Below are 26,725 nucleotides of genomic sequence, written 5' to 3'. Positions count from 1 at the left end.
TTAGACTGCTTTCCGGTGACCACGTATAAATGTACATTGATTGTGACCAACAACACGCTTGTTTATGCCAGAACACCTTTCCACTTGACGGATATCGGGTATACACTGTTCGTGTCCACTGGAAAACGCTTGCGACTAGAGGGAGTAGGTTAGGAGAACATTTTAGCCATCCCTAATCCTAACCCTTTTCCTAACCTTAACCGAAGTCTCATAACCTGCCACCTTAATTATCCTAACCTGCTGCTTAAATTCTCCTAACCTGCTATGACAAAGTGACAGTCATAACTGTACTCTAGTCAGAACCCTGAAAAACAGTGACCTATGGCAATGGTTTGCGCCTTCATAAACGTGGGATTTGCCCAAATATACATCAGAATACATAAAACATCTTAATTCAATCCCTTTTCAAACTCAGTGGATTGTAAGTGAACGGGGAAAATGGCTGAAAAAGCTGCTTTTTCTTGACAGCGTGTGTTCAGCTATTTCACACAAGTACACAAGGACAAGAGGACTTCGCTGCTTTCACTGTAGATTGTTGTTATTCATATCACAGATACATTCAGGTCATAAAACAAGAATATTAACTCATCGTGGTCATCTTTGCACCATAGCACACAACTGACCAGTTCTACATTGTACAATACACCCATCTTCCTAGCACTGGATCAGTAACTTTTATACCGGTACCCCCCCCACCAGAAACATTTACATCCACACATTGGACCCCTTCTTGTTCACTGACTCAACAGGGCGCAGAAATGACCTATGACATCAGACTCAGGCATCAAGGGAGCAAAGTTCTGGTCTGCTCAGTACGTGTGTCCGCTCATCCAGTTAAATTGGAGGACTAGCTTGGAGGTTTTTGGATCAAAGGTCTTCTTCACAGCAAGGCTCCCCTTAAAGCTGAGACTGGGAATGGAATGGGTTTGAGGGAGAAGGAGAGCAGTGGGTTGAGAAACACAGAGTTGGGCATAGAGTCACTTTGTGGGGGTAGAGGGTGCCAAGGGGATGGTCATGGAGGGAGGGGGAATATCATGAATGAAGGGAATGGAAAGAGTTGGGTGCAGACCTGGTCCTTTCCAAAAATCTACATAAACCAAGTGAGTAAAAAGAAGAACAAAAACCAAATTCATCCATAATTCGATATATATATATATATATATATATATCTCATGATAAAAATAAACGATGACGAATAACATGAAAGGGAAAATAACATGATTTTTCTGGGACTATATCAGACAAAATGGGCTTGGTCAATCCTCTGAGCTGGAGGAAGAGTCTGAGTCCTTCTGAGCCATGATGACGTCATCCAAAAGGGCCTCCCTGTCAGAACTCTGGTATCCGCCTTGTGACAAGCTGTCGCCGCCTTCCATCTTAACATCAAAAGCTTGAGTCAGGAAAGTGGAATCCTCCAAGTCTTCGTCCTCCATCATGTAGGCCCCGTCTGAGACCAGGGTCTCTTCTTCACCTCCGCCCAGGAGTGGATCCTCCAGCGGGGCAGGCTGGGGAGAGAGGTGGTGGTGGCGGCGGACTCTCTTGGGGATGACAGAGCGTGCGGAGAGGAGCCGGTGGAAGAGGCTGTCTGGCAGAAAGCCCTGGAAGGACAAGATGGAGTGAACCAGGATCAGTTTTGGGGAATATTTTACAATCTGAAGCAGAACCGATTCATTGACGTGTGCTGTAAATAAGTTAATAAGGGTACTCACAGAGCTCCGGACCGTCTCAGCCCATTCTGGTGCTACTGCGCAGTCAGGATTCTCCTCCAGAAACTCCCTCAGATCCTGCAGCATAGGTCCATACGCAGCCCCAACCTGAGTAAAAAGGAAAGAAAATCCACACTTAAGCGATCAACATCCACAAATAAATAAATACATATTTGACAGAGGAACCCCATGCACCCATGTAATTCATCCTTTGCCATTTCTCACCTTCTTTCCTGTCCTCATATCAATGATCTTAACCTTCTCACTGCCCGACAGCGCTGCGGCCTTCTCAATCCTCTTCTTCCTCCTCCTCTTCCTCCGGTTCACAAGGAGCTGGGGGGGGGGGACAGAGTCACTAGAGCCGCCATTGTAAATCTCGAATGATCCTGAATTTCTCAAAGTGCAGTACTTCTGGCCAGAGCCTCAATTGAGACTTAGGCAGAGACCGACATGGACATAATCTTCCAGGTAAATGTACCTCCAACATGTCTCCCTCCACCTCATAGTCTGGGTTCTCTTTCAGCCAGTTGGGCAGGTCCCTGCGGCGAGGGGCCCGCTCCCCACTCAGCACTGTGCCCGTCATGGCATCGACCACCGGGACCGCTCCGTCTGGATCTGACAACTAGGTGGAAGAGAGTGAATGAGGCAAGATAAATACAAACATTACATGAATGTTTGAGTATGTAGATTTCAGAGTTTGTTTAGTCAGTTTTTGCGAGTTTGTTTCGTCTGCACATCTGTATACTTCCTATTGTCTACTGTTCTCAGACAATATCTGTGCATGTCTTGTGTATTATGAGCAGTCTTAACCTCTGACTGTATGAGAATGTGCACTAGTATTGTATATATGTGTACTTCTTGGTCCCTACGCTTCCTGCGTCCGCTCCCCTCTCCCCCTGACCCATTGGACATCAAGGCATGCTTAGAGAAGGTCAGCTTCAGCCCCTCCTCCTAAGAAAGTAGGACAGTAAAAAAAAGGGGGATGGAGAAAGAGGACAGACAATTTAGTCATCCCATCTGTACCTCAGTCAACCAAGCTTTATCCCGATGTACTTCAATGACTTAATAAGCTGAATCAGGTGTAATTACTGGGCTAGAACAAAAGCCTGCACACCCTGTGGGTCCCCAGCACCAGAATTGATTCAACTTTAATGTGTTCCTCTCATCTCACCTTCAGGAGTTTGACGGTGAACTCTGATTCCTGTTCGTCTGTTCCTTCTCCACCGGGCGTGCTGTTGCCTTTCCGCATGAGCCGTGCAAAGCTGAGCTCATCCCCTGCCCCTAGGTCGTCAGATCCCGGGTTGAGCTGGGCGTCAGAGGCGTAGCGCCGCCCTGTTGGCCACTTCCCAGACAGCACCAGGGTACAGAGGCTGTCCAGACGGTTTATCAACACACGGTCCTGAGGGAGAAACCAGCCAATCACTCCAACGCAACAACCCCTTCTACTGTACAGTTTATATTCAACTTCCCATTAATACTGTATTTGAAGTACTAACGTGCAAGCAACCAGATCATCCACACTCTATAGTTGCAGACAGTACATGTCCCCCACATACCTTGGGCCAATCAACCCTGAAGGGGTCGGTGAGGGACTCTGGTGGAGCGCCATCTTGAGATGGGGTCATTGAGAGTAAGCTGTTCTCCCCATCTTCCTCCATCTTTAGAGCAGCTGAAAACAGAACAAAACCCCATCAATGTGTGTTCAACCCCTTGTCTTAACTCAATCCTCACACACTTCTATATCACTCACCCCTCTCAGTCATCACTCACCCCTCTCCGTGTCACTGTCACCACTGTCGTCAGAGCTGCCTGATCGCTGGGAGGAGGTAGATGAGCCGGAATCAGAGTCGGAATCGGAATCTGACATCCCTCCTACACTTCTTTCTCCTTTACTTCCTCCACTTCTCGGCCCTCTCCCCCTGCTCTTCTTCCATCCCAAGCCGGTCCGGGCTCCGCCCTTCCCATCGGGGCGGGAGAGGGGTGTGGTCTGAGTATCTGAGTGGCCGAGAGCCTCAGAGGTTCCAAGGATGCGGGACTCCTTGTCCAGCCCCTCGTCTTCTTTGACGGCTGAGCCCTCCTCTGCCTGTGGTTGGCGGAGGGGAGTGGCGGGGGTGGGCTGGTTCTGCTGGTTCTCGAGGTAGTCGTGGCGGGCCTGGCTGAATGAGAACTGCGGGTCGAGGAAGACCGAGAGCTCAGTGCGGCTGACGCCGTGGAGGGCGGAACCCAGCATGAGTTCCCGGTCGTGGGCTGGAGTGCTCCACCAGGCAGGCAGCTCGGAGCTGGGCGGTGCCAGCAGCAGGAGCTCCTCCAGGGAGGGGTGAGGCAGGACGTGCTCACGGAGACGGCGCAGCAGGCTGATGCGGTACAGGGTGCGAGAGGCCCGCTCCTCAGTGATGGGGGCCAGAGACTGGCCTAGCTCTGAAGGGTCTGGGGAGGGAGAGAGGGGTTAGGGATATGTCTCTCTTATTTCTACCGAAATATTAAACACCATGCTTTAAAATACATTGAACAAAAATATAAAACGCAACATGCAATAATTTCAAAGGCTTGACTGAGTTACAGTTCATATAAGGAAATCAGTCAATTGAAATCAATTCATTAGGCCCTAATATATAGAATTCACATGACTGGGAATATAGATATGCATCTGTTGGTCACAGATACCTTTAAAAAAAGTAGGGGGCATGGATCAGAAAACCAGTCAGTATCTGGTGTGACCACCATTTGCCTCATTCAGCGTGACATCTCCGTCACAGAGTTGATCAGGCTGTTGATTGTAGCCTGTGGAATGTTGTCCCACTTAGGGATGTGGCGGTCATGACATTTGGTCAGCCGGTGATTGTCAAGCAAATAACTGCCGGTCTCACGGTAATTGACCGTTAATTAACAAACACATTAAGCCTCTCCTGGCTTCCATGCATAGCCTGCAAGCCACTGATGCAGACCTTTGGAAAATCTACATTTTAAGAAGTCTAATACATCCATGTAATATAGACTACACCTTCACAATAAATCCATTATTTATTTTAGAAAGGTCTAAAGAAACATGATCTGAAGAAAATGTAATCTATTTCAGAAAAACAGAATAGCATACTCTGAGTTGTCCTTATGTTAGGCCCTGATCTGGCTATGCCATATGGCTGTAGGCTACACTAGTTCATTTAGCAGACAAGATTTGCTTAGAATTCCGTGGCATTATTTTATAGCATGAAGATCAAATAAAAAATGATATTTTCTCCAAATGATTTGAGGGAGTGGGCACATGCAGCTATTCCGTGTTGAACGGTTAACATAGAAACAGGTCCTCCTATTATGCTTAATTTAGAGTTATTTATGCAACTTTAGTTGTGATACAAACGTTGGGTTATATGTTTAGATTTTTAATACATTCTAAGGCTGCATGAAGCGACTAAAAGTTGCATGAAAGGCATGAGCTCTGCTTTGTTTTTTTGCTCGGGCTACACACACTTCATCAGTCTCTCATTCACAATTTGACAAGCACTTGATACTGCTACAAGTGAAGACAGACATCGGGGACACACCTGTGTGCGTCCTTATCCAATTCCGAGGCGCATATTTAAGATATTGGAAGAACTGTCCACATTTACTTTTCGTCAGCCAACAAGATGAGCACTAGCCTATGTCAATCTACTATCCCCCATAGTACAATAGTTGACCTATTCTATTCTGTGCGATAAATAAATATTCCAAACATAGTCTGGGACAATTGTGGGATGCGATAGATCCCAAATTAAAACAACCACTAGCATCAAAAAAACATTATTACGCAATGAGGCTGATGCAACAGATCAGAACATTTAGCTTAAAATGTTGATAAACTATTAGGCTATTTCTTCACATTATAAGCGCAGCAATGCGCACACGGCAGTAGGCTATATGCACAAAGGTTCCAAAATGCAATGAATTAGCTGGAAAACACCATTCTCAAAAGTGACCGCAAATGCGATTATGCATGTAATGCTTTTATTATAAAAGGTGCATTTTTATGTTGAAAATTATCTTCCCCAAACTTGACACTCATGCGCTGTGTATGTATGCCAGTTAGGCTCTACACCCGTTGTAAAGCGGATTAATGTGCTTAATTTTAAGAAGTTATTTGGCCACTTTAGTTGTGATACAAACCTTATCAAAACATATAGGCCTATGGGCTAGGCTACATGAGGTGTGCGACTATGATTTGAAAAAGTCACAAAAAAAGGCATGCGTTGTTTCTTGCCTTACATTATTTTGTCTTTTTTTTTACATTTTAGTCATTTAGCAGACGCTCTTATCCAGAGCGACTTACAGTTAGTGAGTGTATACATTTTCATACTGGCCCCCCGTGGGAAACGAACCCACAACCCTGGCGTTGCAAGCGCCATGCTCTACCAACTGGTCTGGTTAGTATGCAGGCCATGGAAGAACTGGAACATTTTCAGCTTCCAGGAATTGTGTACAGATCCTTGCAACATTGGGCCGTGCATTCTCATTCTGAAACATGAGGTGATGGCGGTGGATGAATGGCACGACAATGAGCCTCAGGATCTCGTCACGGTATCTGTGTACATTCAAATTGCCATCGATAAAATGCAATTGTGTTCGTTGTCCGTAGCTTATGCCTGCCCATACCATAACCCCACCCCTGTCCACAACGTTGACATCAGCAAATCGCTCGCCCACACGACGCCATACACGCTGTCTGCCCTCTGCCCGGTACAGTTGAAACCAGGATTAATCCGTGAAGAGCACACTTCTCCAGCGTGCCAGTGGCCATAGAGGGTGAGCATTTGCCCACTGAAGTCAGTAACGACGCCAAACTGCAGTCGGGTCAAGACACTAGCGAGGATGACAAGCACGCAGATGAGCTTCCCTGAGACGGTTTCTTACAGTTGGTGCAGAAATTCTTCGGTTGTGCAAACCCGGTTTCAACAGCTGTCCGGGTGGCTGGCAATTGTATGTTCCCTCAAAATCAGTGGCATTGTGTTGTTTGACAAAGCTGCACATTTTAGAGTGGCCTTATATTGTCCCCAGCACAAGGTGCACCTGTGTAATGATCATGCTGTTTAATCAGCTTCTTGATATGCCACACCTGTCAGGTGGATGGATTATCTTGGCAAAAGAGAAATGCTCACTAACAGGAATGTAAACAAATTTGTGCACAAAATGTAAGAGAAATAAGCTTTTTGTGAGTATTGGAAAATTTCTGGGATCTTTTATTTCAGCTCATGAAACCAACACTTTACATGTTGTGTTCATATTTTTGTTCTGTGTATTTGACTGCTTTAAAAAGGTAGACTTAGCGATATGACGTAGATGCAGAAAGTAAACAGCACAGTGGGTCAATTTCCGCAACAACTAAGAGCATTGAAGCGCGAGGCTCAACTTCTCTGCTGTTTTGGTCCCATGGCTACAATGCTGTACAGCGTGAAGCGAAGCCGTGCACAGATACTGTGTGTGACTGTGTGAGAGCGAAGTCTTGCATCTCGCACATCTCAATATCTGCGGTGCGGCTCGTGGCAACGTAATTTTGCGGAGTCTACCTTTAAGTGATTACACACTTCAATATCTTGAGTGTAATAACATTTGATGTAGTTCTCACCTTCTCCGCGGGTGGGGCGCAGGTTGCACACCCGCCGGCACATGGCCATGAAGCAGCGGAAGTAGCGGCTCAGACTCTCGTCAGTCTTCTTTTCTAGACGGGCAAATGTCCGGAAGCGGGCCCATTCCAGTTCAGCCTCCTCCCCCTCTGGGGCGTCTGCCTCCTTCTTTATCCGCTCCACACCGAACGTGGACACCACACGGTAGAAGTCACACTCCTCTCTACGGGTCCACCTAGCAAGGAGACACAAAAGACAGATGCTTAAAGTAGTAAAACACTAAAAACTCACTCCCAATCTTATACCAGAATTATGTACGGTTAGGGACAGTTTGAAATTCACATGACCCTCCCTTTGTACAGCGAAAACATTTTTTGCTCACCCCCCCTCATAGAAATGAACTTAAAAAATAATATTACCATCACAAATATCAATAACTGTAGCAACCCTGTGTTTCTAAATGTGGATATCGACTTGACCATTTCAGCATGGTTTTATGGCACAGCCGATGCCACGCAGGGCTACGGGCCAGAAGGTTGAGGGTTCGCAGACCACTACGGACGAACTCAATCTCCCTGCCGGTTTGATTACACTACGATCAAAGCCGGCTAGGGGGAAATCTGATCTAACATTTTGACGCTATATTTATAAATGATATAAAATATATGCAACAAATTTTCCACCAACATGTGCCAATACACCACACACAACTGCATACCGATTACCGACTGAGCGCTTCATCATCGTTTGCATTTTCAACACCACAATCAACTAGAGTATGTCAATCTCGACAAACAGAAAATATATCCCTTCCCACTCAGTATCAGCTTGACACTCTCCGAAGTCTCTTTCCATTCATCGAATGGCCAGTGCGCAGTTTGGATGCTGGAATTATATTAGAGTGGATGAACGTGCGCAGGTAGCCTACAGGAGACTTTTGAAGTAGCCTAATCAGATTAAAACATTGTGACTGGTTGTGTTAATGCCACATACAAAAAGGTAATACATTTTAAAAGTTAAATGACAAATATTTGGGCTATACTGAAGCGTTTTGTTCGAGGAATAGCTGCTCGGATCGGAAAGGAAGCAGAACGCGCGTGATAATACTAAACAACCTTTGTAGAACACCTTGCGACCTCACCAAGAGATTTTAGCCTTTTGGTATTCCCATTTCTGAGACCAATGTAGTAAACGGCAGGACAAGGAAGTGAAACCGGGTCACTGGCGTGAAAGGCAAACACCCTATGCATCGTGCCAATAGGGTTAACCCACTTGGTAGGAACTGTATCATGGCTCATATAGCAAGGATTGTGACGGTTGAAAGCACCATTGAAAGCATGTCCCAGCAGAGTTTTAGTCACAGTACATTTGTGTTAGGCTAGCAGTGTTTCTGTATGCAAAACAAATGTGCACCCGATTGATACAAATCATCATATTATTCTGCCAGGTAGGCCTACTTCGCAGTCAACATTTAATTGGGAAGGTTTTTGGGGAAAATCGTTGAAAATGACTTTCACCATGCATCGATGATTTTATAGAGCCGATAAGCTATAGCCATCTTACCTTTAGAAGTCTACTTCAGGCTGACTACTAGCATCTATTGAGTTGCAATGTCCCATAAATTGAATGTCCAAATCAACTTTAAGTATCTACAAAATCCGTTAGACAGTAAATTACATTTGTTTATAATAATAATAATAATAATATGCCATTTAGCAGACGCTTTTATCCAAAGCGACTTACAGTCATAGCCTTAACAAGATGAATAGGAGACCTTTGAGCTGCGTGTCACGTCTTGACTGTTCTTTCATGCACAATGGCCTCTACTGCCCATCAGCTTTTTATATCGAAAATTGGTGCAGATTTGAATGATTTTATGTGTGATGTGATTGCTAGTTAACCTATTGCAGATTTGGACAAACGATCCACCGACCACTAATAGAAGGCAGAATAGAGTTGACTGTATAGTAAGCATGCAGAAAAGTGTACTACATAAGGGATGTACCAAAACATGCAAGCAGATGAGAACATTTGGCTATAAAACCTTCCCTTATTTTGGACCAGCCCCCCAACCCAGTAAATTTCAAACTGTCCCTTACACCATACAGACACATTAAACAAACATACATCAACAACTGTACCTCAGATTCAGGACACATATGCTTGCAGAGTTAATAGTTGAGGGTAGTAGTTGGTACCTCTGTTGGCGTTCCTGGCGTGCAATCTCCTTCAGCTTACTGGCCTGCTCACACCTCCTGCGCCTGCGGTCACCCTTCTCTGCTGCCTCCACCTTCAGCTGCTCTCTCCTGTAGCTGCGCTGGTATGCAGTGATCAGACGCCGGAGCCGCGCGGTGAGTGATGAGCTAGTGGGCCACTCACAGGCTCCAGACTGGCCAGAGGGCGGGCCCTTGATTTTAACAGGCCCTGCCTTGTCCTCGACACAGATATCATCATCATCCATGTTCATGGGGTCAGCCTGGGGGAGAGGGATTATCATTAATATCAACAATATTCTGCAACCAAAATCAATCAGTGAGAATAATAAGCACTGATTCACACCTCCTCGTATAGGTCTTTGGTGTGCCTTAAAGCAGGCTTGAACTCTGGGTCTTCAGAATACTTGTCATCGTCTCCTCTGGGGGGGGGAAACAGCAACCAAGTTCAAGTTAATGGTGGTGAGGCCAGCTCTAAATAATTCAGTAATATAGAGTTAGCTTGTTGTTTGGTGAGGTGCTAATAAGGTTAGCCAGTGTAGCTCACCCGTCTCCCAGCTCTGCGTCTGCAGAGTGCTGTTCAGCATCAATGGCCTGGTCATCAGGGCGACCAGCTCTCTCCAGGAAACAGAGATGGGCGTCGGCACGCATGGTGGTGTACATCTCATACCCTGGAGCAACACACTAGAGTTAATACAAACACACTCACTAAACACCTAGCACCACATTCCTACTAATAAACAAGATATTATTGACAAGTAAACAAACTCCTAAATACTTTTTCACATTCACAAACACACCGTGTTTGAACACTCCGACGAGGAGGGAGCGGTCTGCCTCTGTATCCCACCAGCCTGATGGCACCTCAAGCTGCTCCATCTCAGGCATCCAGATGTCAATATCCCTACGAGGCCACAGACAGACTCAGTATATACGTGTAGACGTGTGCGTGTGCGTGCGTGCGTGTAGACATGTGTGCGCGTATACACTACCAGTCAAAAGTTTGGACACACCTACTCATTCAAGGGTTTTTCTTTATTTTTACTATTTTTTACATTGTAGAATAATAGTGAAGACATCAAAACTATGAAATAACACATATGGAATCATGTAGTAACCAAAAAAGTGTTAAACAAATCAAAATTCTTCAAATAGCCATTCTCTCAACCAGCTTCATGAGGTAGTCACCTGGAATGCATTTCAATTAACAGGTGTGCCTTCTTAAAAGTTAATTTGTGCAATTTCTTTCCTTCTTAATGCATTTGAGCCAATCAGTTGTGTTGTGACAAGGTAGGGAGGGTATACAGAAGATAGCCCTATTTGGTAAAAGACCCAAGTCCATATTATGGCAAGAACAGCTCAAATAAGCAAAGAGAAACGACAGTCCATCATTATTAAGACATGAAGGTCAGTCAATACGGAACATTTCAAGAACTTTGAAAGTTTCTTCAAGTGCAGTCGCAAAAACCATCAAGCGCTATGATGAAACTGGCTCTCATGAGGACCACCACAGGAATAGAAGACCCAGAGTTACCTCTGCTGCAGAGGATAAGTTCATTAGAGTTACCAGCCTCAGAAATTGCAGCCCAAATAAATGATTCACAGAGTTCAAGTCACAGACACATCTCAACATCAACTGTTCAGAGGAGACTGTGTGAATCAGGCCTTCATGGTTGAATTGCTGCAAAGAAACCACTACTAAAGGACACCAATAAGAAGAGACTTGCTTGGGCCAAGAAACACAAGCAATGGACATTAGACCTGTGGAAATTTGTCCTTTGGTCTGGAGTCCAAATTGGAGATTTTGGGTTCTAACCGCCGTGTCTTTGTGAGACGCGGTGTGGGTGAACGGATGATCTCTGCATGTGTAGTTCCCATCGTAAAGCATGGAGGAGGAGGTGTCATGGTGTGGGGGTGCTTTTCTGGTGATACTGTCTGATCTATTTAGAATTCAAGCCACACTTAACCATCATGGCTACCACAGCATTCTGCAGCGATACACCATCCCATCTGGTTTGGGCATAGTGGGACTATCATTTGTTTTTCAACAGGACAATGACCCAACACACCTCCAGGCTGTGTAAGGGCTATTTTACCAAGAAAGAGAGTGATGAGTGCTGCATCAGATGACCTGGCCTCCACAATCCCCCAACCTCAACCCAATTGAGATGGTTTGGGATGAGTCGGACGGCAGTGTGAAGGAAAAGCAGCCAACAAGTGCTAAGCATATGTGGGAACTCCATGAAGACTGTTGGAAAAGCATTCCAGGTGAAGCTGGTTGAGAGAATGCCAAGAGTGTGCAAAGCTCTCATCAAGGCAAAGGGTGGCTATTTGAAGAATCTCCAGTATAAAATATATGTTCATTTATTTAACACCTTTTTGGTTACTACATGATTCCATGTGTTATTTCATAGTTTTGATTTCTTCACTATTATTCTACAATGTAGAAAATAGTACAAATAAAGAAAAACCCTTGAATGAGCAGGTGTGTCCAAACTTTTGACTGGTACTGTATAGCAGATAACGAGGATTTTTAATAGGTTGAGACCTGGCATCAGCTCCTCTCAGCACAGAATCAGCATGTTCTCCAATGACTTCCTGTCTCAGGTAGTACAGCATACGCACTCTCAGCAACACCCTGACGACAAAGAAAAGGGTTAATGCTCTAACACTGAGCACAAACACTTCAGTACTCTAGAGGTTGAGGGTGAAAACACACTGACTTGTTGCACTGGTGCTTGAGATGTTTGCGGTAGCTGTCGTCCAGAAGCAGGGAGTCAGGGTTGTACTTGCGGATCCACTCCACCTTCTGAACATCAAAGGAGCTCTGGGCCTTCACCCTCTTCCCCTTCCTGCCCCGAGGAACAGGGATGGACAGACCTAGACAGAGAAACACACTGACACATTTACTCACAACCCTGGAAGGCAACGTTAAAGGGAGAGAAAATACATTAACACAAACATGCAAACAGTTACCCAAAACAGAGCAAGAAATATCTAGACAATGGGTGTTGGAGGTTGTAAGACACAGGAGTGTGAGGGGTTCGGTACGTACCAGAGTGGTTGAGGAGTGTGAGGGGTTCCCGGCCGTTCTCCGGCGGGGTGATGAGCTCCCAGATGAAGCTCTTGATGTTCTCGTCTCCACGGTAATGCAGCAGGCAGAAGACCAGGATGACCCTGCAGATGGTCTCCATATCTCGCTCCCCGAGGCGCCGCTTACAGCGTGCATGAGACAGGATGTCCCTCCAGCGCCCCCACCTGGACAAACACAGGTGGCAGAGTGAGAAAGGAGGGCTCCACACAATTACTTTATTAAATCAAATCAAATCAAATTTTATTGGTCACATGCGCCGAATACAACAGGTGCAGACATTACAGTGAAATGCTTACTTACAGCCCTTAACCAACAGTGCATTTATTTTAAACAAAAAAGTAAGAATAAAACAACAACAAAAAAGTGTTGAGAAAAAAAGAGCAGAAGTAAAAATAAAGTGACAGTAGGGAGGCTATATATACAATAGAATAAAGTGACAGTAGGGAGGCTATATATACAGGGGGGTACCGTTGCATAGTCAATGTGCGGGGGCACCGGCTAGTTGAGGTAGTTGAGGTAATATGTACATGTGGGTAGAGTTAAAGTGACTATGCATAAATACTTAACAGAGTAGCAGCAGCGTAAAAAGTATGGGGTGGGGGGGCAGTGCAAATAGTCCGGGTAGCCATGATTAGCTGTTCAGGAGTCTTATGGCTTGGGGGTAGAAGCTGTTGAGAAGTCTTTTGGACCTAGACTTGGCACTCCGGTACCGCTTGCCGTGCGGTAGCAGAGAGAACAGTCTATGACTAGGGTGACTGGAGTCTTTGACAATTTTGAGAAACTCAGGTTAGAAACTCAGGTCTTAACTTTACTATCATATCAAAAACAAAAAACTTCCAGGACCTAGTCAAGTCCACCTACCCGTAAACAAGCAGGTGTTTCTCCACACGGAAGCAGTCGGTGCGGCCGTAGCCGTTTCCGGTGTGGCGCTCGGAGCGCCTAGAGGACCGGGACTGCCGGGAATTGGCGGGCGGGTACTCGTCGTCGCTATCGGGGTCAGAGATCTCCCCACCCTCACCCCTCAGGGTGGCGAACTGACGGGTCTGCTTCCTCACTCTGGGCGTGTCAATCACCAGGGTGTTCTACAGGGAGGTTGTGAGAAAACATAAGGAAAATTAGCTTTTCTCACAAAACACACAAAAAACAAGGACAGAGTAAACACACAGAGAGTGCACGGGTTCCTGAGACGTCAGCATTACCTTCCTATTCATGGAATCAAAGTCTATGTCTGCCCTCTTGGCCCACTTCTGCCAGAACTCGGGGTCGTCCAGGGCGATGTCGGTTCTATTCTCAGTAGCCACGAAGCTGGCCTTGGAGAAGGTGGAGCCCTTGCCCTCGCTCTCGATGGTGATGGTGGTAGCTCTCCTCTGGAGGATCTGGTCAATGTCCTCCTCACAGAACTTGGAGCCCTCGTCCTCCTCGTCCATAATGGCGGCGTACGCCCCCTTCCTCAGGAGGTCCTCGATCTCCTTCTTGGAGAACTGCTGAATTTGCTGCGAAACAGGTGGAACAGGACAGAGATTAACCAGTTAACATCTAAACAAACAGCAGCCAAAATAAAACTCCATATTTAGTAAACAACAGTTTGGACCTCCTTACTCCATTGACGTTGCTCTCCTTGTTACTGCTCATGCTCTGCAGTACAGCCCGGTCCAGACCCAGTTTGAGGCTGGCCTTGTCCAGCATCTCCCTCTCATAGGAGTTCCTGGTGATCAGACGGTACACCTTCACCGCCTTGGACTGGCCGATACGGTGACACCGCGCCTGAGCCTGTTGGGAGAAGGCAGGGTTAGTACATCAATCGGATGCCATTTGTACAGCGTGGTAAGGGAGCTAGGACGAAACATTGGAAAGAACCAGACACAAAAGAGGGAGCCTGGGGTCAAAGATCAGACTTACCTGCAGGTCGTTCTGAGGGTTCCAGTCGGAGTCAAAGATGACGCAGGTGTCAGCAGCAGTCAGGTTGATGCCCAGGCCTCCAGCCCGGGTACACAGCAGAAAGACGAAACGGTCCGAGTCTGGTTTACTGAAGCGGTCAATGGCTGCCTGACGCAGGTTCCCTCTCACTCTGCCATCAATACGCTCGTACAGATATCTGGGCAGAACATTGATAAAGACAACTTCTTACTCATCTATATTACTCTTCACATCCAGTCTGTCTACTACCGCAGACTGATAATGTAGTAAAACAAAACTTGCTAACAAAATCTATTGTTTTTCAACATGCCCATACACGTTGTTGATGAGGCAGTCTATCTACACCTCCATACCTCTTGTGGATGAGGTAGTCCTCCAGGATGTCCAGGCAGCGCACCATCTGGGAGAAGATGAGCACCTTGTGTCCCCCAGCCTTCAAGCGAGGCAGCAGTTTGTCCAGCAGGACCAGCTTGCCTGCGGATCTCACCAGTGCCTGCAGGTGAAAGTCTGGGGCCATGGGGTCGTAAACATCCCTCAGCTCAGCCACAATCTTCTCCTCCGCCCCTGGATAGAACAGACAGAAGGGGGGTTACTATCAAATTGTATACCATTGCATCCTGGGAAAGGTATGAAGACAGTGGCGTATACAGATGAACAGTTGGAGTGATGTTAGGTCAACAGAACCTGTGGTAAGCATCAGGTAATAGCAGGCTAGCTGCATTTCGAGGAGATGCTGTTGGGGTTATTGTTTTTGGAGGAGGAAGGGTATTGAAGTGTTGTTGTGGCGTGAGGTACCGGTAATAAGGTAGGGGTGGTTGCAGCACTTGCGTAGCTCCATCATGGTGTTGAGCAGATTGGGCACGTTGCTGTTGCTGGTGGCTCCCATGCTGAGGAAACTGAAGTTCCTCTCTAGGATGGCCCGGTAGTATTTCTTCTGCACATCGGTCAGCTCCACCTGTGTAGATAAGGTTGTATTTAGCTTGATGGTTATGGTCCATTATGAAAAACATCATTGTGCTACTCATATACAAGGTCACCTTGGTTATAGGGTGCAATATTATGCATTTTGAGTTGTGTAAAAACTTACCTCAATAATGGTCTCCTGTTTTGGCGCCAAGTTCTTCTCCACATCCTCTTTGAGTCTGCGCAGCATCATAGGCTTCAGAATGGCCTGGAGCTTCTGGACCTGCTCCTCTGTCTTGAGGTCTCCAAAGTCACGAAGGAACTCAGACTCTGATGAAAACTGAGCTGGCTCCAGGAAGTGCAGCAGACTGAAGAGTTCCTCCACTGTGTTCTGGAGGGGGGTGCCAGTCAGAAGCACCTTATGCTCCTGAGAACCAGGGAGGACAGGGGAGTGGAATAGAAAGACAAGGAGGAGATGAACAGAGAGAAAAAGAGGAAGAGGGTGTTATTAGGCATCTTTCTAAACATAAGACCAACAAGTTGTCACATCACAAGTAATACATTTGTCCCCCTGTCCCTTAGACTTTCTATCCCCTGATTACTCACCAGGTCCAGCATCTTGAGGCTGTCCAGCAGCTTGCAGTTGCGGTTCTTGAGGCGGTGAGCCTCGTCAATGATAACACAGCGCCAGGAGATCTCCCTCAGCTCAGGGCAGTCGGACAGAATCATCTCAAATGTGGTGATCAGGGCATCAAACTTATACGCCCCTGGGATCAGGTGATCCTGTAATACAACACTCTAGTTAGAGGAACTAGATGTCGATGTACCAAGAACCATATTATCTGAACATGAGAGAATCAATGTCTTCCGACCGTTCCTACTGCACAACAACACTAGCACTGCAACCACTGTAATCCATTCTTCTGTTCTGAGGTTACACAAACAGAACGTGACACACACACACCTTGTCGTCCTTGCAGTACATCTCGTACTGCTGGATCATCTGCCTGCTAGCCAGGCTTCCGTGGTAGACGATGGCGTTCATGTCGGTCCAGTTGGCAAACTCCCTCTCCCAGTTGGTGATGGTGGAGAGAGGAGCGATGACCAGGAAGGGGCCCTGGACCCCGGCACCAAACACCTCGGACAACAGAGAGATGGACTGGATGGTCTTCCCTAGACCCATCTCATCGGCCAGGATACAGTTCTGCCTGTAGGCCGAGAGGATGTGTTAATACGGATATAATGGGATATGAAATGCATTCAAAAACACGTAAAGAAACATCAGTACCTGTTGTACCAGTTGAAGAGCAGCCAGTTGACTCCCTCTAGCTGGTATTCTCGAAGTACGTTCCCACTCTTGTACTCTCTGAATTCCTCCAACTTCTTCCATGCAGCTGATTGGGGCCGGGTCTAATGAGAGGAGTTAATGGTTTAGACCAGGGGTGTCAAACGTACGGCCCGCGGGCCGGATCAGGCCCGGAAACGGGTTTAATCCGGCCCGCGAGATGATTAAAAAAAAAAAGTTTGTTTTTTTAAGTATAAAAATGGGCTGCAATTTTTCAATAAAATAAACTGCTGTTCCAATTGCGTCCACTGGATGGCGCAATAGCAATTGTGTTAAGCAAGCAAACTGTTTATACCGGGGCAGAGCAAGTAGGTCAAGCACGTGCAGCCAATGAGCTACTTTGTTTTGCCTGCGATATTTATTACGGCTTCTACTTTTAACATTATGTGCTTTGGCACCCTCATTGCCCCAATATGTCTCTGTCAAAAAAGAGAAAAGTGGACGCAGAGTGCAGAGTGTTCCAAGAAAAATTGTCATCCTATTTATTCACGGAATTGAATGGGAAAGCTGTATGTTTGGTGTGTTCAGAGCATGTTGCAGTGCTGAAAGAATATAACCTTCGTCGCCACTATGTGAGTCTTCATGCCGACAAATATGACAACTTTCAAGGACAGCGGAGATGAGAGAAGGTGAATGAACTGTTGGCGGGTCTGAAGAAACAGCAGTCTGTGTTTACTCACAGCCGAGACATCAGTGACGCTGCAGTGAACGCTAGCTACCTCATTGCTAATGAAATCGAAGTGGCTTCAAAACCATTTAGTGAGGGTGAATTTGTAAAAACATGCATGATGAAGGCAGCGGAGATTGTGTGCCCTGAAAAGCGGCAGGCTTTTGCAAATATCAGCTTGACAAGAAACACAGTTGCAGACAGGATTTCCGATCTTTCAGTGGATTTGGACAGCCAGTTGAAGCAAAAAGTAGTCATTTATTCCGTTTTCGGTTGCAATTGATGAAAGCACGGACATTACAGATGTTGCACAACTGGCCATTTTCATCCGCGGAGTTGATGACACATTGACCGTCACCGAGGAGTTTGTGGAGTTGGTGCCGATGACAGATACAACGACAGCAGCTGATATTTTTACCGCACTCGTCGGCGCGCTGGACAGGGTCGGAGTGGACTGGTCCCGCGCTGTCAGCCTGGCTACAGAATGTGCGCCCTCAATGATCGGGAAAAAAGCAGGCGTTGTGACAAAGTTCAGAGAGAAAGTGCAATCTGCAAATGGAGGACGTGATTTTTTGACATTTTACTGTATTTTGCACCAGGAGGCTTTGTGTTGCAAGTCATTAAAGATGGATAACGTCATGAAGGTGGTCATCCAAACTGTTAATTTCATCCGATCCAGAAGCCTGAATCACTGTCAGTTTGACAGCCTTCTCAGAGAGAAAGACCACATTTATGGCCTGCCATACCACACTGAGGTAAGATGGTTAAGCCGAGGTGCTGTGCTGAGGCGTTTCTTTGATTTACGAGAAGAAATTGAACAGTTCATGGAAGAAAAGGGCAAACCAGTGTTAGAATTTCATTCCGCAGAATGGATGCAGGACCTTGCATTTATGGTGGATGTTACAGAGCACCTGAATAACTTGAACAAACAGCTGCAAGGGCGCAACAAAGTTGTCACGCAGTATTATGACAGCATACGTTCTTTCAAGTTGAAGCTGTCATTGTGGGAGACGCAACTTGCCGGTGGTGATGCAGCTCACTTCCCCTGTCTGAAAAATGTGTGCGTGACCCAACATGTGGCAGACATGAAGCGGTTCAAAGATAAAATAACGGGACTGTTACGGGAGTTTGAGCAACGCTTTCAGATTTATGTTTATATGTTTTTATGTTGATGTGCTATTGTTTTTAATTGATTTTATTTTATTTGTATATTTAACCTATTCTTGACTCTGTGGTTCTTGCACTTGTTTGGGGAACAGGATTTCAATATTTTTATCTACATTTCTGCCTGAGAAATGACACCCTGATATAGTTCTGTGATCTGTGATATACTTCTGTGAATCACTGAGGCATTGTGTGTTCTTTGTCCTCAGAACTTTTAAATAACTTGAGGTGTTTTATGATTAATAGTGATGTTGTGCTTTTGGACACTGTCCTCAGGCTCCAGCTTTATGTTTATATGTTTTTATGTTGATGTGCCATTGTTTTTAATTGATTTTATTTTATTTGTATATTTAACCTATTCTTGACTCTGTGGTTCTTGCACTTGTTTGGGGAACAGGATTTCATTATTTTTATCTACATTTCTGCCTGAGAAATGACACCCTGATATAGTTCTGTGATCTGTGAAACAGTTCTGTTAATCACTGAGGCATTGTGTGTTTGTGTGTTCTTTTTCTTTAGAATTTTCAAATAAACTTGACGTGTTTTATGATTAATAGTGATGTTGTGCTTGTACTATTTTGGACACACTGTCCTCAGGCTCCAGCTTTATGTTGTATGTTGATCGTATTAAAACGAAGAAAACAATCTGAAGTTGTTGTTTTTAAGTTATATATATACCATGATTTTTCCGGTCCGGCCCACTTGGGAATAGATTTTCCTCCATGTGGCCCCTGAGCTAAAATGAGTTTGACACCCCTGGTTTAGACTGAGGAATGATAACATATTGGACTAAAGCAGTGGCACTACTCACATGGAACGTGGTGAACACGACCAGTGAATACACACGACCAGTGAATACCCACACAGAGCATGACACTCACCGTTCTCTTGAGCTGAGGTTGGCGGTCCTGGATCTTCCTGAACTCCTCCACCTTGCCCTCGTCCACATCCTCTCTTAGCTCCCAGGTAGCGTCTTCATAGGGCAGAGAGCACCACTTCACCAGGTAATACACCACCGGCTGGGAGATACAATACACCGTTAGAGACAAATAATCCTAACTCAGAATTTTCACAACGAGATCAATTCATGGTTTACAAGAACAGATTTCAAGATTTGTCCTGTAGAGATCAGAATTCAGTCATTGATTTCTCTCACCTCTCCATTGTCCTTGTCCACACTGTTGGACTCATCCAGGATCCGGTCCACCTCCACATAGTCTGGGTTGAAGGGCTCCTCCTCCTAAGGACAGGAGCACAGAGAGGATAACACACACAAAAACACACCGACTATGATCCCTGTAGTTACATCCTCTATACACATACCCATCTACTTGACAACCAGAGGGCTACCAACATTTTTCTGTGAAAGAGGCCATATTATTCCCTTACCTCCTGTAAGAGGTGTCTCATCTGTGCATGTTTGGTCTTAAATCTCTTGAGCTTCTGATGGATCCTCTTGTCTCTCTCCAGCTGCTCCAGAGTGGCCCACTCACAGTGCATGTAGGAGCTGAGAGAAGGAACAGGAGGGTCAGGGGTCAGCTATGGATAAAGGAAGACACTCCTGTGCACTGTTGATCTTGGATGCTCCACAAACAATTTAATGGATCTCACACCAACATTTTAGTCAATAGACCTTCATCAGGGATTAGCAAACCCAAGTGTAATGAACATAAGGAGAGTGAGACTTACTAGTTCTTATATTTGACAAAAAATTCCTCAGCATTGATGTAATGTCCTGGAGACACCTTTCAGATATGAACAGAGGAACAACCATGATACATGATTTGCAACTTCTAAAATTAGCAAAATCCATAAATACTAAACGATCAACAGAAAACAAACAGCACAGTAAGCACACACCTCCTTCTTAGTTAACCTCATCGACAAAACTTTGTCCACAATTGCTGCATCTTCCTCGTTGGGGTTTTCCTGTGATACATATACATGTTATACAGCTGTCATGTGCAGGTGATAAGATAACCAACACTCACTCAACAGAACTGCTCAAACTTGATCAAAATCTCCCACTCACCACAAAGAACTGCATGCTGGAAAGGCTGTCCCCGTCCAACTGCAGCTCCTGTTTGAGCTGCTCTCCCATTAGCTGCCCTGTTGCTCCTCCGGTAATGGACGCCACCGCCGCCGTCGTGGTGGTTACGTCCACGTCCTCCTCCGGTTCATCCTCGTCGTCAGTGATTTTGATGTCCAGATCCTCAGTGTACTTCTTCCTCTTCACCTGACGGTTAGAACGCCTCTTCTGGTGGAAGAGGGAGATGACATTCAAAAAAGTCAGACATCGGTCAGGAAGTCTTGACAAACATCCAGTGCAGTACTGTACGTATTATGTTCATAAATGTCAAATCAGGGACGTGTGTTTATTGACGTGGTATTTGTAAAGTGGTGACAGAAAAATAGATCCTACTGTACTCTAGTGTAGTCGTGTGTGTGTAAGTGTGTGTCAGTAGGAGGGACGTGACTCACCGCAAGCATGTCCTCATCCAGGGACTTAGAGGGAGAGGCGGGGCTCAACTCCCCATCAGAGTGGTCTGAGGAGGAATTCCTCTTCCTCTTCTTACCCCCCACTAGAGTGATCGTACTGGGGCGACAGAGACAGACCGGGGAGGATGAGAACAATAATTAGTTTGAGAAATAGATACAACACCCCAAAAAAACAGAATGAGAACATGGCAACTTACTTGATCTTTGCCTTGCTTTTGCTCTTGCCCCCTCCAGGTGTCCCTCCAGCAGCCCCTCCAGGTGTCCCTCCAGCAGCCCCTCCAGGTGTCCCACCTCCAGCCCCACCTGCTGCCTTGGCCTTGCCCTTCTTCTCCGCACCAGCCCCGCCCTTCCCCCCTGCCCCTGCTGCCGCTGGGCTCTTCTTCTTACTCCCTCCTCCTTTCTTCTTGGCTCCAGGTGTGCCAGTGATCGTTGCAGCGGCCCCTTGGTCAGCGGCCTTCTGTCCGGCAGGCAGTTCGTCCTGGTTGAGGACTCGTGGAATGTTCCTCTCTCCCCGGGCCTTGGCCCTAGCAATGGCCTCGGCCACGATACGGTTGGCCTTCTCCTGCTTGCACAGGGTCTCCAAGCGCCGTACAGGCTCCTGGGCCTTGACTAGACGTATTCCTGGTGACGCCATAGTAGTGGTGGTGGTGGAAGGGGCGGAGCCGGCAGCAGAGGTGTTGATTACCTTCACTACGGAGACTGCTCTGCCTGCCGTCGAGGTGGCACTTGTCTGTGGATATAAATACAAGAGTTAAGAGTTGTTAAGAGGCAAATTAACCTACATGTGTAAGGTTTGACAAGTGAGATTTGCAACTCAGGACTTTTTGACATGATACATCTATTGTGTGTATATATACACTGTTCAAAAAAATAAAGGGAACACTTAAACAACACATCCTAGATCTGAATTAATGAAAGAATCTAATTAAATACTTTTTTCTTTACATAGTTGAATGTGCTGACAACAAAATCACACAAAAATTATCAATGGAAATCAAATTTATCAACCCATGGAGGTCTGGATTTGGAGTCACCCTCAAAATTAAAGTGGAAAACCACACTACAGGCTGATCCAACTTTGATATAATGTCCTTAAAACAAGTCAAAATGAGGCTCAGTAGTGTGTGGCCTCCACGTGCCTGTATGACCTCCCTACAACGCCTGGGCATGCTCCTGATGAGGTGGCGGATGGTCTCCTGAGGGATCTCCTCCCAGACCTGGACTAAAGCATCCGCCAACTCCTGGACAGTCTGTGGTGCAATGTGGCGTTGGTGGATGGAGCGAGACATGATGTCCCAGATGTGCTCAATTGGATTCAGGTCTGGGGAACGGGCGGGCCAGTCCATAGCATCAATGCCTTCCTCTTGCAGAAACTGCTGACACACTCCAGCCACATGAGGTCTAGCATTGTCTTGCATTAGGAGGAACCCAGGGCCAACCGCACCAGCATATGGTCTCACAAGGGGTCTGAGGATCTTATCTCGGTACCTAATGGCAGTCAGGCTACCTCTGGCGAGCACGTGGAGGGCTGTGCGGCCCCCCAAAGAAATGCCACCCCACACCATGACTGACCCACCACCAAACCGGTCATGCTGGAGGATGTTGCAGGCAGCAGAACGTTCTCCACGGCGTCTCCAGACTCTGCCACGTCTGTCACATGTGCTCAGTGTGAACCTGCTTTCATCTGTGAAGAGCACAAGGCGCCAGTGGCGAATTTGTCAATCTTGGTGTTCTCTGGCAAATGCCAAACGTCCTGCACGGTGTTGGGCTGTAAGCACAACCCCCACTTGTGTACGTCGGGCCCTCATACCACCCTCATGGAGTCTGTTTCTGACCGTTTGAGCAGACAGATGCACATTTGTGGCCTGCTGGAGGTCATTTTGCAGGGCTCTGGCAGTGCTCCTCCTGCTCCTCCTTGCACAAAGGCGGAGGTAGCGGTCCTGCTGCTGGGTTGTTTCCCTCCTACGGCCTCCTCCACGTCTCCTGATGTACTGGCCTGTCTCCTGGTAGGGCCTCCATGCTCTGGACACTACGCTGACAGACACAGCAAACCTTCTTGCCACAGCTCGCATTGATGTGCCATCCTGGATGAGCTGCACTACCTGAGCCACTTGTGTGGGTTGTAGACTCCGTCTCATGCTACCACTAGAGTGAAAGCACCGCCAGCATTCAAAAGTGACCAAAACATCAGCCAGGAAGCATAGGAACTGAGAAGTGGTCTGTGGTCACCACCTGCAGAACCAATCCTTTATTGGGGGTGTCTTGCTAATTGCCTATAATTTCCACCTGTTGTCTATTTCATTTGCACAACAGCATGTGACATTTATTGTCAATCAGTGTTGCTTCCTAAGTGGACAGTTTGATTTCACAGAAGTGTGATTGACTTGGAGTTACATTGTGTTGTTTTAAGTGTTCCCTTTATTTTTTTGAGCAGTGTATATATATATATATACCTGTGGTTGCAGCAGCAGTTTGAGGGGCACGGCTAGTCTCTGTCCACCTTGGCCCTGGGAGATCTGAACAACCTGTGGGCTGCTACCTTGCCCTCCGGACACCAGCTGAAACTGCAGGACAGAGACCGTTCTAGTTACTAATCAAAGTCTTCATAGAACAGGTCAGTATTTCTGATTAGTTAACTGAGAGTGGAGAATTTTGTAACGACTAATTCAAGCCACTCCTCCTCCTTACCTTGGGTCCCCCCTGTTGGTTGGGTTGCTGCTGCACCTGTAGCTGGATGGTGAGTACTTTAGGCTGTGCCCCCGTCTGCCCTGCCCTGGCCTGGGTGAGAGCAGCCAGCTGACCCCCCTGGAGGACCAGCTTCCCTGGGAGGTTACCCAACACCAGCCTCTGGCCCTGCTGCAGCTGACCCGACCCACCGACTGTCACAGCACCCCCCTGGGCCGTTCCACCCTGAGGCTGCTGCAGCACCAGAGTGATCCTCTTAGCTTCACCCTGAGAGAAGAGAGAAATGATCAACAAGAAATTAGAAAATGCTGATTGAGTTACAAATGTACAACCTTGAGACCTGAGGTGAAGAGCCCTGGTTGTTGGAGGTCATTGTATTCCTGACTACTGAAAACATAGCATTTGATGATCCTGATGGTTAGGCCAAGTTGAGCTCAGAGGGCAGTCTTACCTGCTGTGGTACTGTAGTGAGGGTGACCCCTTGTGGTCGGACTGTAGTGGTGCCTGTAGCAGCGGCGGTGACCTGTGTCTGCATGGCAGACTGCAGCTGCACCTGTGTCTGGGGCTGTAGCTGGATTTGCGTCGCCTGTCCTTGGGTCTGGAGCTGCACTTGCGCCTGGGCTTGGGCAAGCTGGGCCTGTGGTATCTGCACCTGGACTGTCTGCGTCTGGCCCTGGGACTGGCCCTGAGGAATGGAGATCAACTGTACCTGCTTCAGGGGTCCGTTGGGCGACTGAACCAGCCTCTGTACCCCAGTTCCCACCTTCACCTGTCCCTGCCCAGGAGACGCTTGGTTCATGACCGTTCCTCCAGACAGTATCTGCATGCCGGGCCTGAGTTGGGTTCCAGACAGTACCCTGGCAAAGGTGACCTTCCCCGCTTGGGAGCCAGTCCCAGCAACAGTCTGCAGCACCTGTGCTTGCCCCCCCGGTCCTTTCAGGATGACGATCTTGGCGCCTCCCTGGCCTCCGGCCTGCTGGGTGATGGCAGCTAGCTGCTGAGGAGTCAGCTGCTGTGCGATCTGTGTGAGCTGCTGTGTGGTGAATTGTTGTGTGTTGATGTGTTGCGTGGTGATCTGTTGTGTAGTGCCAGTAGAGCTATTGACAGTCAGAGGTGAGCCCAGCATGACTGTGGCAGCCCCACTGGTGTTACTGGCTACAGAGAGTGTTGTCCGAGGTACTGTTGTAGCTATTGAAACAGTCTGAGGGAGGGCGACCGGGACTGGGGCCGGCTGCTGCACAGATACTGGGTCTGGGATGGTTGGAGCTGCCACTGGTATGCTGAGCGCTGGGGTGGAGAGGTCTGGGGTGGGTTTGGAGGGGGGGTCCACCTGCCCCAGAGCCAGTTTCAGAGCCTCCTCCACGGGGTCTGTGAAGGCATCGTCTGGCAGGGCATCCAGGTTGAACAGTGGCGTGTCATCAAAGAGATCCATGATGGGGTCTGCCATTTTGCCCAGTCCACAGAAGATATATAGAACAAAACAGCCTTGCTCTCAGTCAGAAAGATAAGGAATCCGTAGATCTGACCAGTATGTGTCCTAAAAAAACTATTGGAAAAACAAAATAAAAAGCTCACAAATATCCTTCTGTGATTAGATAACCAAAACAAATATATCATTCAAAACATCAATCACTTACTAAAATGGATTCTGAGGTTTCAGTCCTGTGCAGACAATTGACTTGGGCTATGTCTGTGTATCCTCTAATGACAAATATTGGGGTGGTGGTGTAGATGGTGGGGAAAAATTAATTTTTAAGCTAGATACCAGAGAAAGAGGTTCAGGGAAGAGGAGAGTCACACTATTTCTCCACTGCTTCCTCACCCCTTTCCTCTTCCTTGTTTTCAGTGCCTACTTCTCTCCTCTGTGTGCAATGATCCCCATCTGAGAGATCATTCGCTGATGTCTCTTTCCTAAAGAAGACAGAGAGAAGATAATGGTTTAGCTTAACCAGGAAAAATCACTATTCCAATATACTTACTGAAAGTAGCAGACAAAGTGTGCCATGACACTCACTGCTCTTGGTGGGAAGAAATTGTCAGTTGTCATGTGGTACCTAGTTGGCTAGTAACCTAAGATAGTTCGTAAGATAGTTAGGTAGTTCGTAAGCTAACTTGCGTATCGGGGCCCTGTTGCTTTAGTATTTTCATGATTTTGGTGAAAATAGTATAACAAACGCTTTGTTTCAATAATACAAAAACAATAGATGCCTTCAGGGGTTCTGAAAAGCCATCTATATCGTCATTCCCGTATTGTTTACTGTTTCCCGGAATCATAAGTTGATCCATCGATGCTAGCTAGCTATAACAACAAACACTAACTAGTGGTTTCTGGTTTTCCTTCAATCCAATCCTTCAATGCCTTCATTGTGATCATAGACTATTCTACGAACAGTGTTTGTATGGAAAGTAATAGTTTAAAATGGCAAGTGGGTGAAAACCATCCGTCTAGGTCCAGGATAACATAGTTTCTTTCTGACGGTGTTGCTCTCCGCAAACCCGCTACAGAGATAACGTTAGCATTGAATTGCTATTTGCATTTGATAAGGCTGTTTTGGGATGAAAATCTATTTCAAATAGTATATAAAAACTGTAATATATAATAGATCAGTCAATAGGTAGCAGCAGCTCCATAATTTACTGCATAACGTTCCCATCCACTCTTTCAATCTCATCAACAAACCGGACCAAACCAAAGGCAACGTGCCACAATAACCATAGTCTGTCTACGATCAGACATGGGTAAGGCCGCAATGTTATTTGGGTTGGACTACGTCTGTTTATCAGAAAAAAGACCCCCTAATAACCATACTAACCACTGCCCCGACTCTCTGTTATAATTTAGGGGTGCTAAATGTACCTTTGCATCGACACACATGGCTTTCTCCGTCTCACAACACTGTACGATTACAGGAAACGGCCAGCAAAGAGCAGGAAC

The 26,725-nt window shown here is 46.7% G+C and overlaps 1 protein-coding gene across 1 annotated transcript; it reads right to left on the bottom strand.

Annotated features, from left to right (window-relative positions):
• Positions 1–516: 516 nt before the first annotated feature.
• Positions 517–26,725, bottom strand: LOC311099050 (chromodomain-helicase-DNA-binding protein 8-like). The gene is made up of 39 exons (XM_084139655.1): positions 26,648–26,725; positions 25,428–25,701; positions 24,242–25,336; positions 23,794–24,057; positions 23,559–23,669; positions 21,303–21,835; positions 21,088–21,202; positions 20,639–20,863; positions 20,467–20,535; positions 20,296–20,351; positions 19,996–20,113; positions 19,763–19,846; positions 19,488–19,625; positions 16,719–16,840; positions 16,395–16,638; positions 16,037–16,213; positions 15,615–15,857; positions 15,323–15,482; positions 14,881–15,091; positions 14,510–14,705; positions 14,210–14,380; positions 13,810–14,103; positions 13,472–13,692; positions 12,572–12,774; positions 12,240–12,396; positions 12,065–12,154; positions 10,317–10,420; positions 10,064–10,187; positions 9,863–9,938; positions 9,502–9,779; positions 7,306–7,538; positions 3,477–4,133; positions 3,263–3,375; positions 2,878–3,105; positions 2,562–2,657; positions 2,185–2,328; positions 1,932–2,039; positions 1,710–1,814; positions 517–1,598 (listed from the first exon to the last, which is right to left on the bottom strand). The coding sequence occupies exons 3-39, from the start codon at positions 25,235–25,237 to the stop codon at positions 1,257–1,259; spliced, it is 7,806 nt and encodes a 2,601-aa protein (XP_083995781.1). The 5' UTR covers positions 25,238–25,336; positions 25,428–25,701; positions 26,648–26,725; the 3' UTR covers positions 517–1,256.

This window comes from Coregonus lavaretus, assembly GCF_964263955.1.
Source record: "Coregonus lavaretus genome assembly, chromosome: 23".
NCBI lineage: Eukaryota > Metazoa > Chordata > Actinopteri > Salmoniformes > Salmonidae > Coregonus > Coregonus lavaretus.
Note: the sequence above shows the minus strand (reverse complement) of the source record. Positions and strands in the feature narration are given on the sequence as shown.

What these genes read in the sequence shown, in the direction of transcription:
- LOC311099050 (XM_084139655.1), bottom strand. Translation starts at nt 25,237, where the DNA reads ATGGCAGACCCCATCATGGATCTCTTTGATGACACGCCACTGTTCAAC. An exon ending in GACTACCTCATCCACAAGAG is followed by an intron (nt 14,706 to 14,880) that starts GTATGGAGGTGT and finishes TGTTCTGCCCAG; the next exon opens with ATATCTGTACGAGCGTATTG. An exon ending in ACCCTCAGAACGACCTGCAG is followed by an intron (nt 14,381 to 14,509) that starts GTAAGTCTGATC and finishes TTCTCCCAACAG; the next exon opens with GCTCAGGCGCGGTGTCACCG.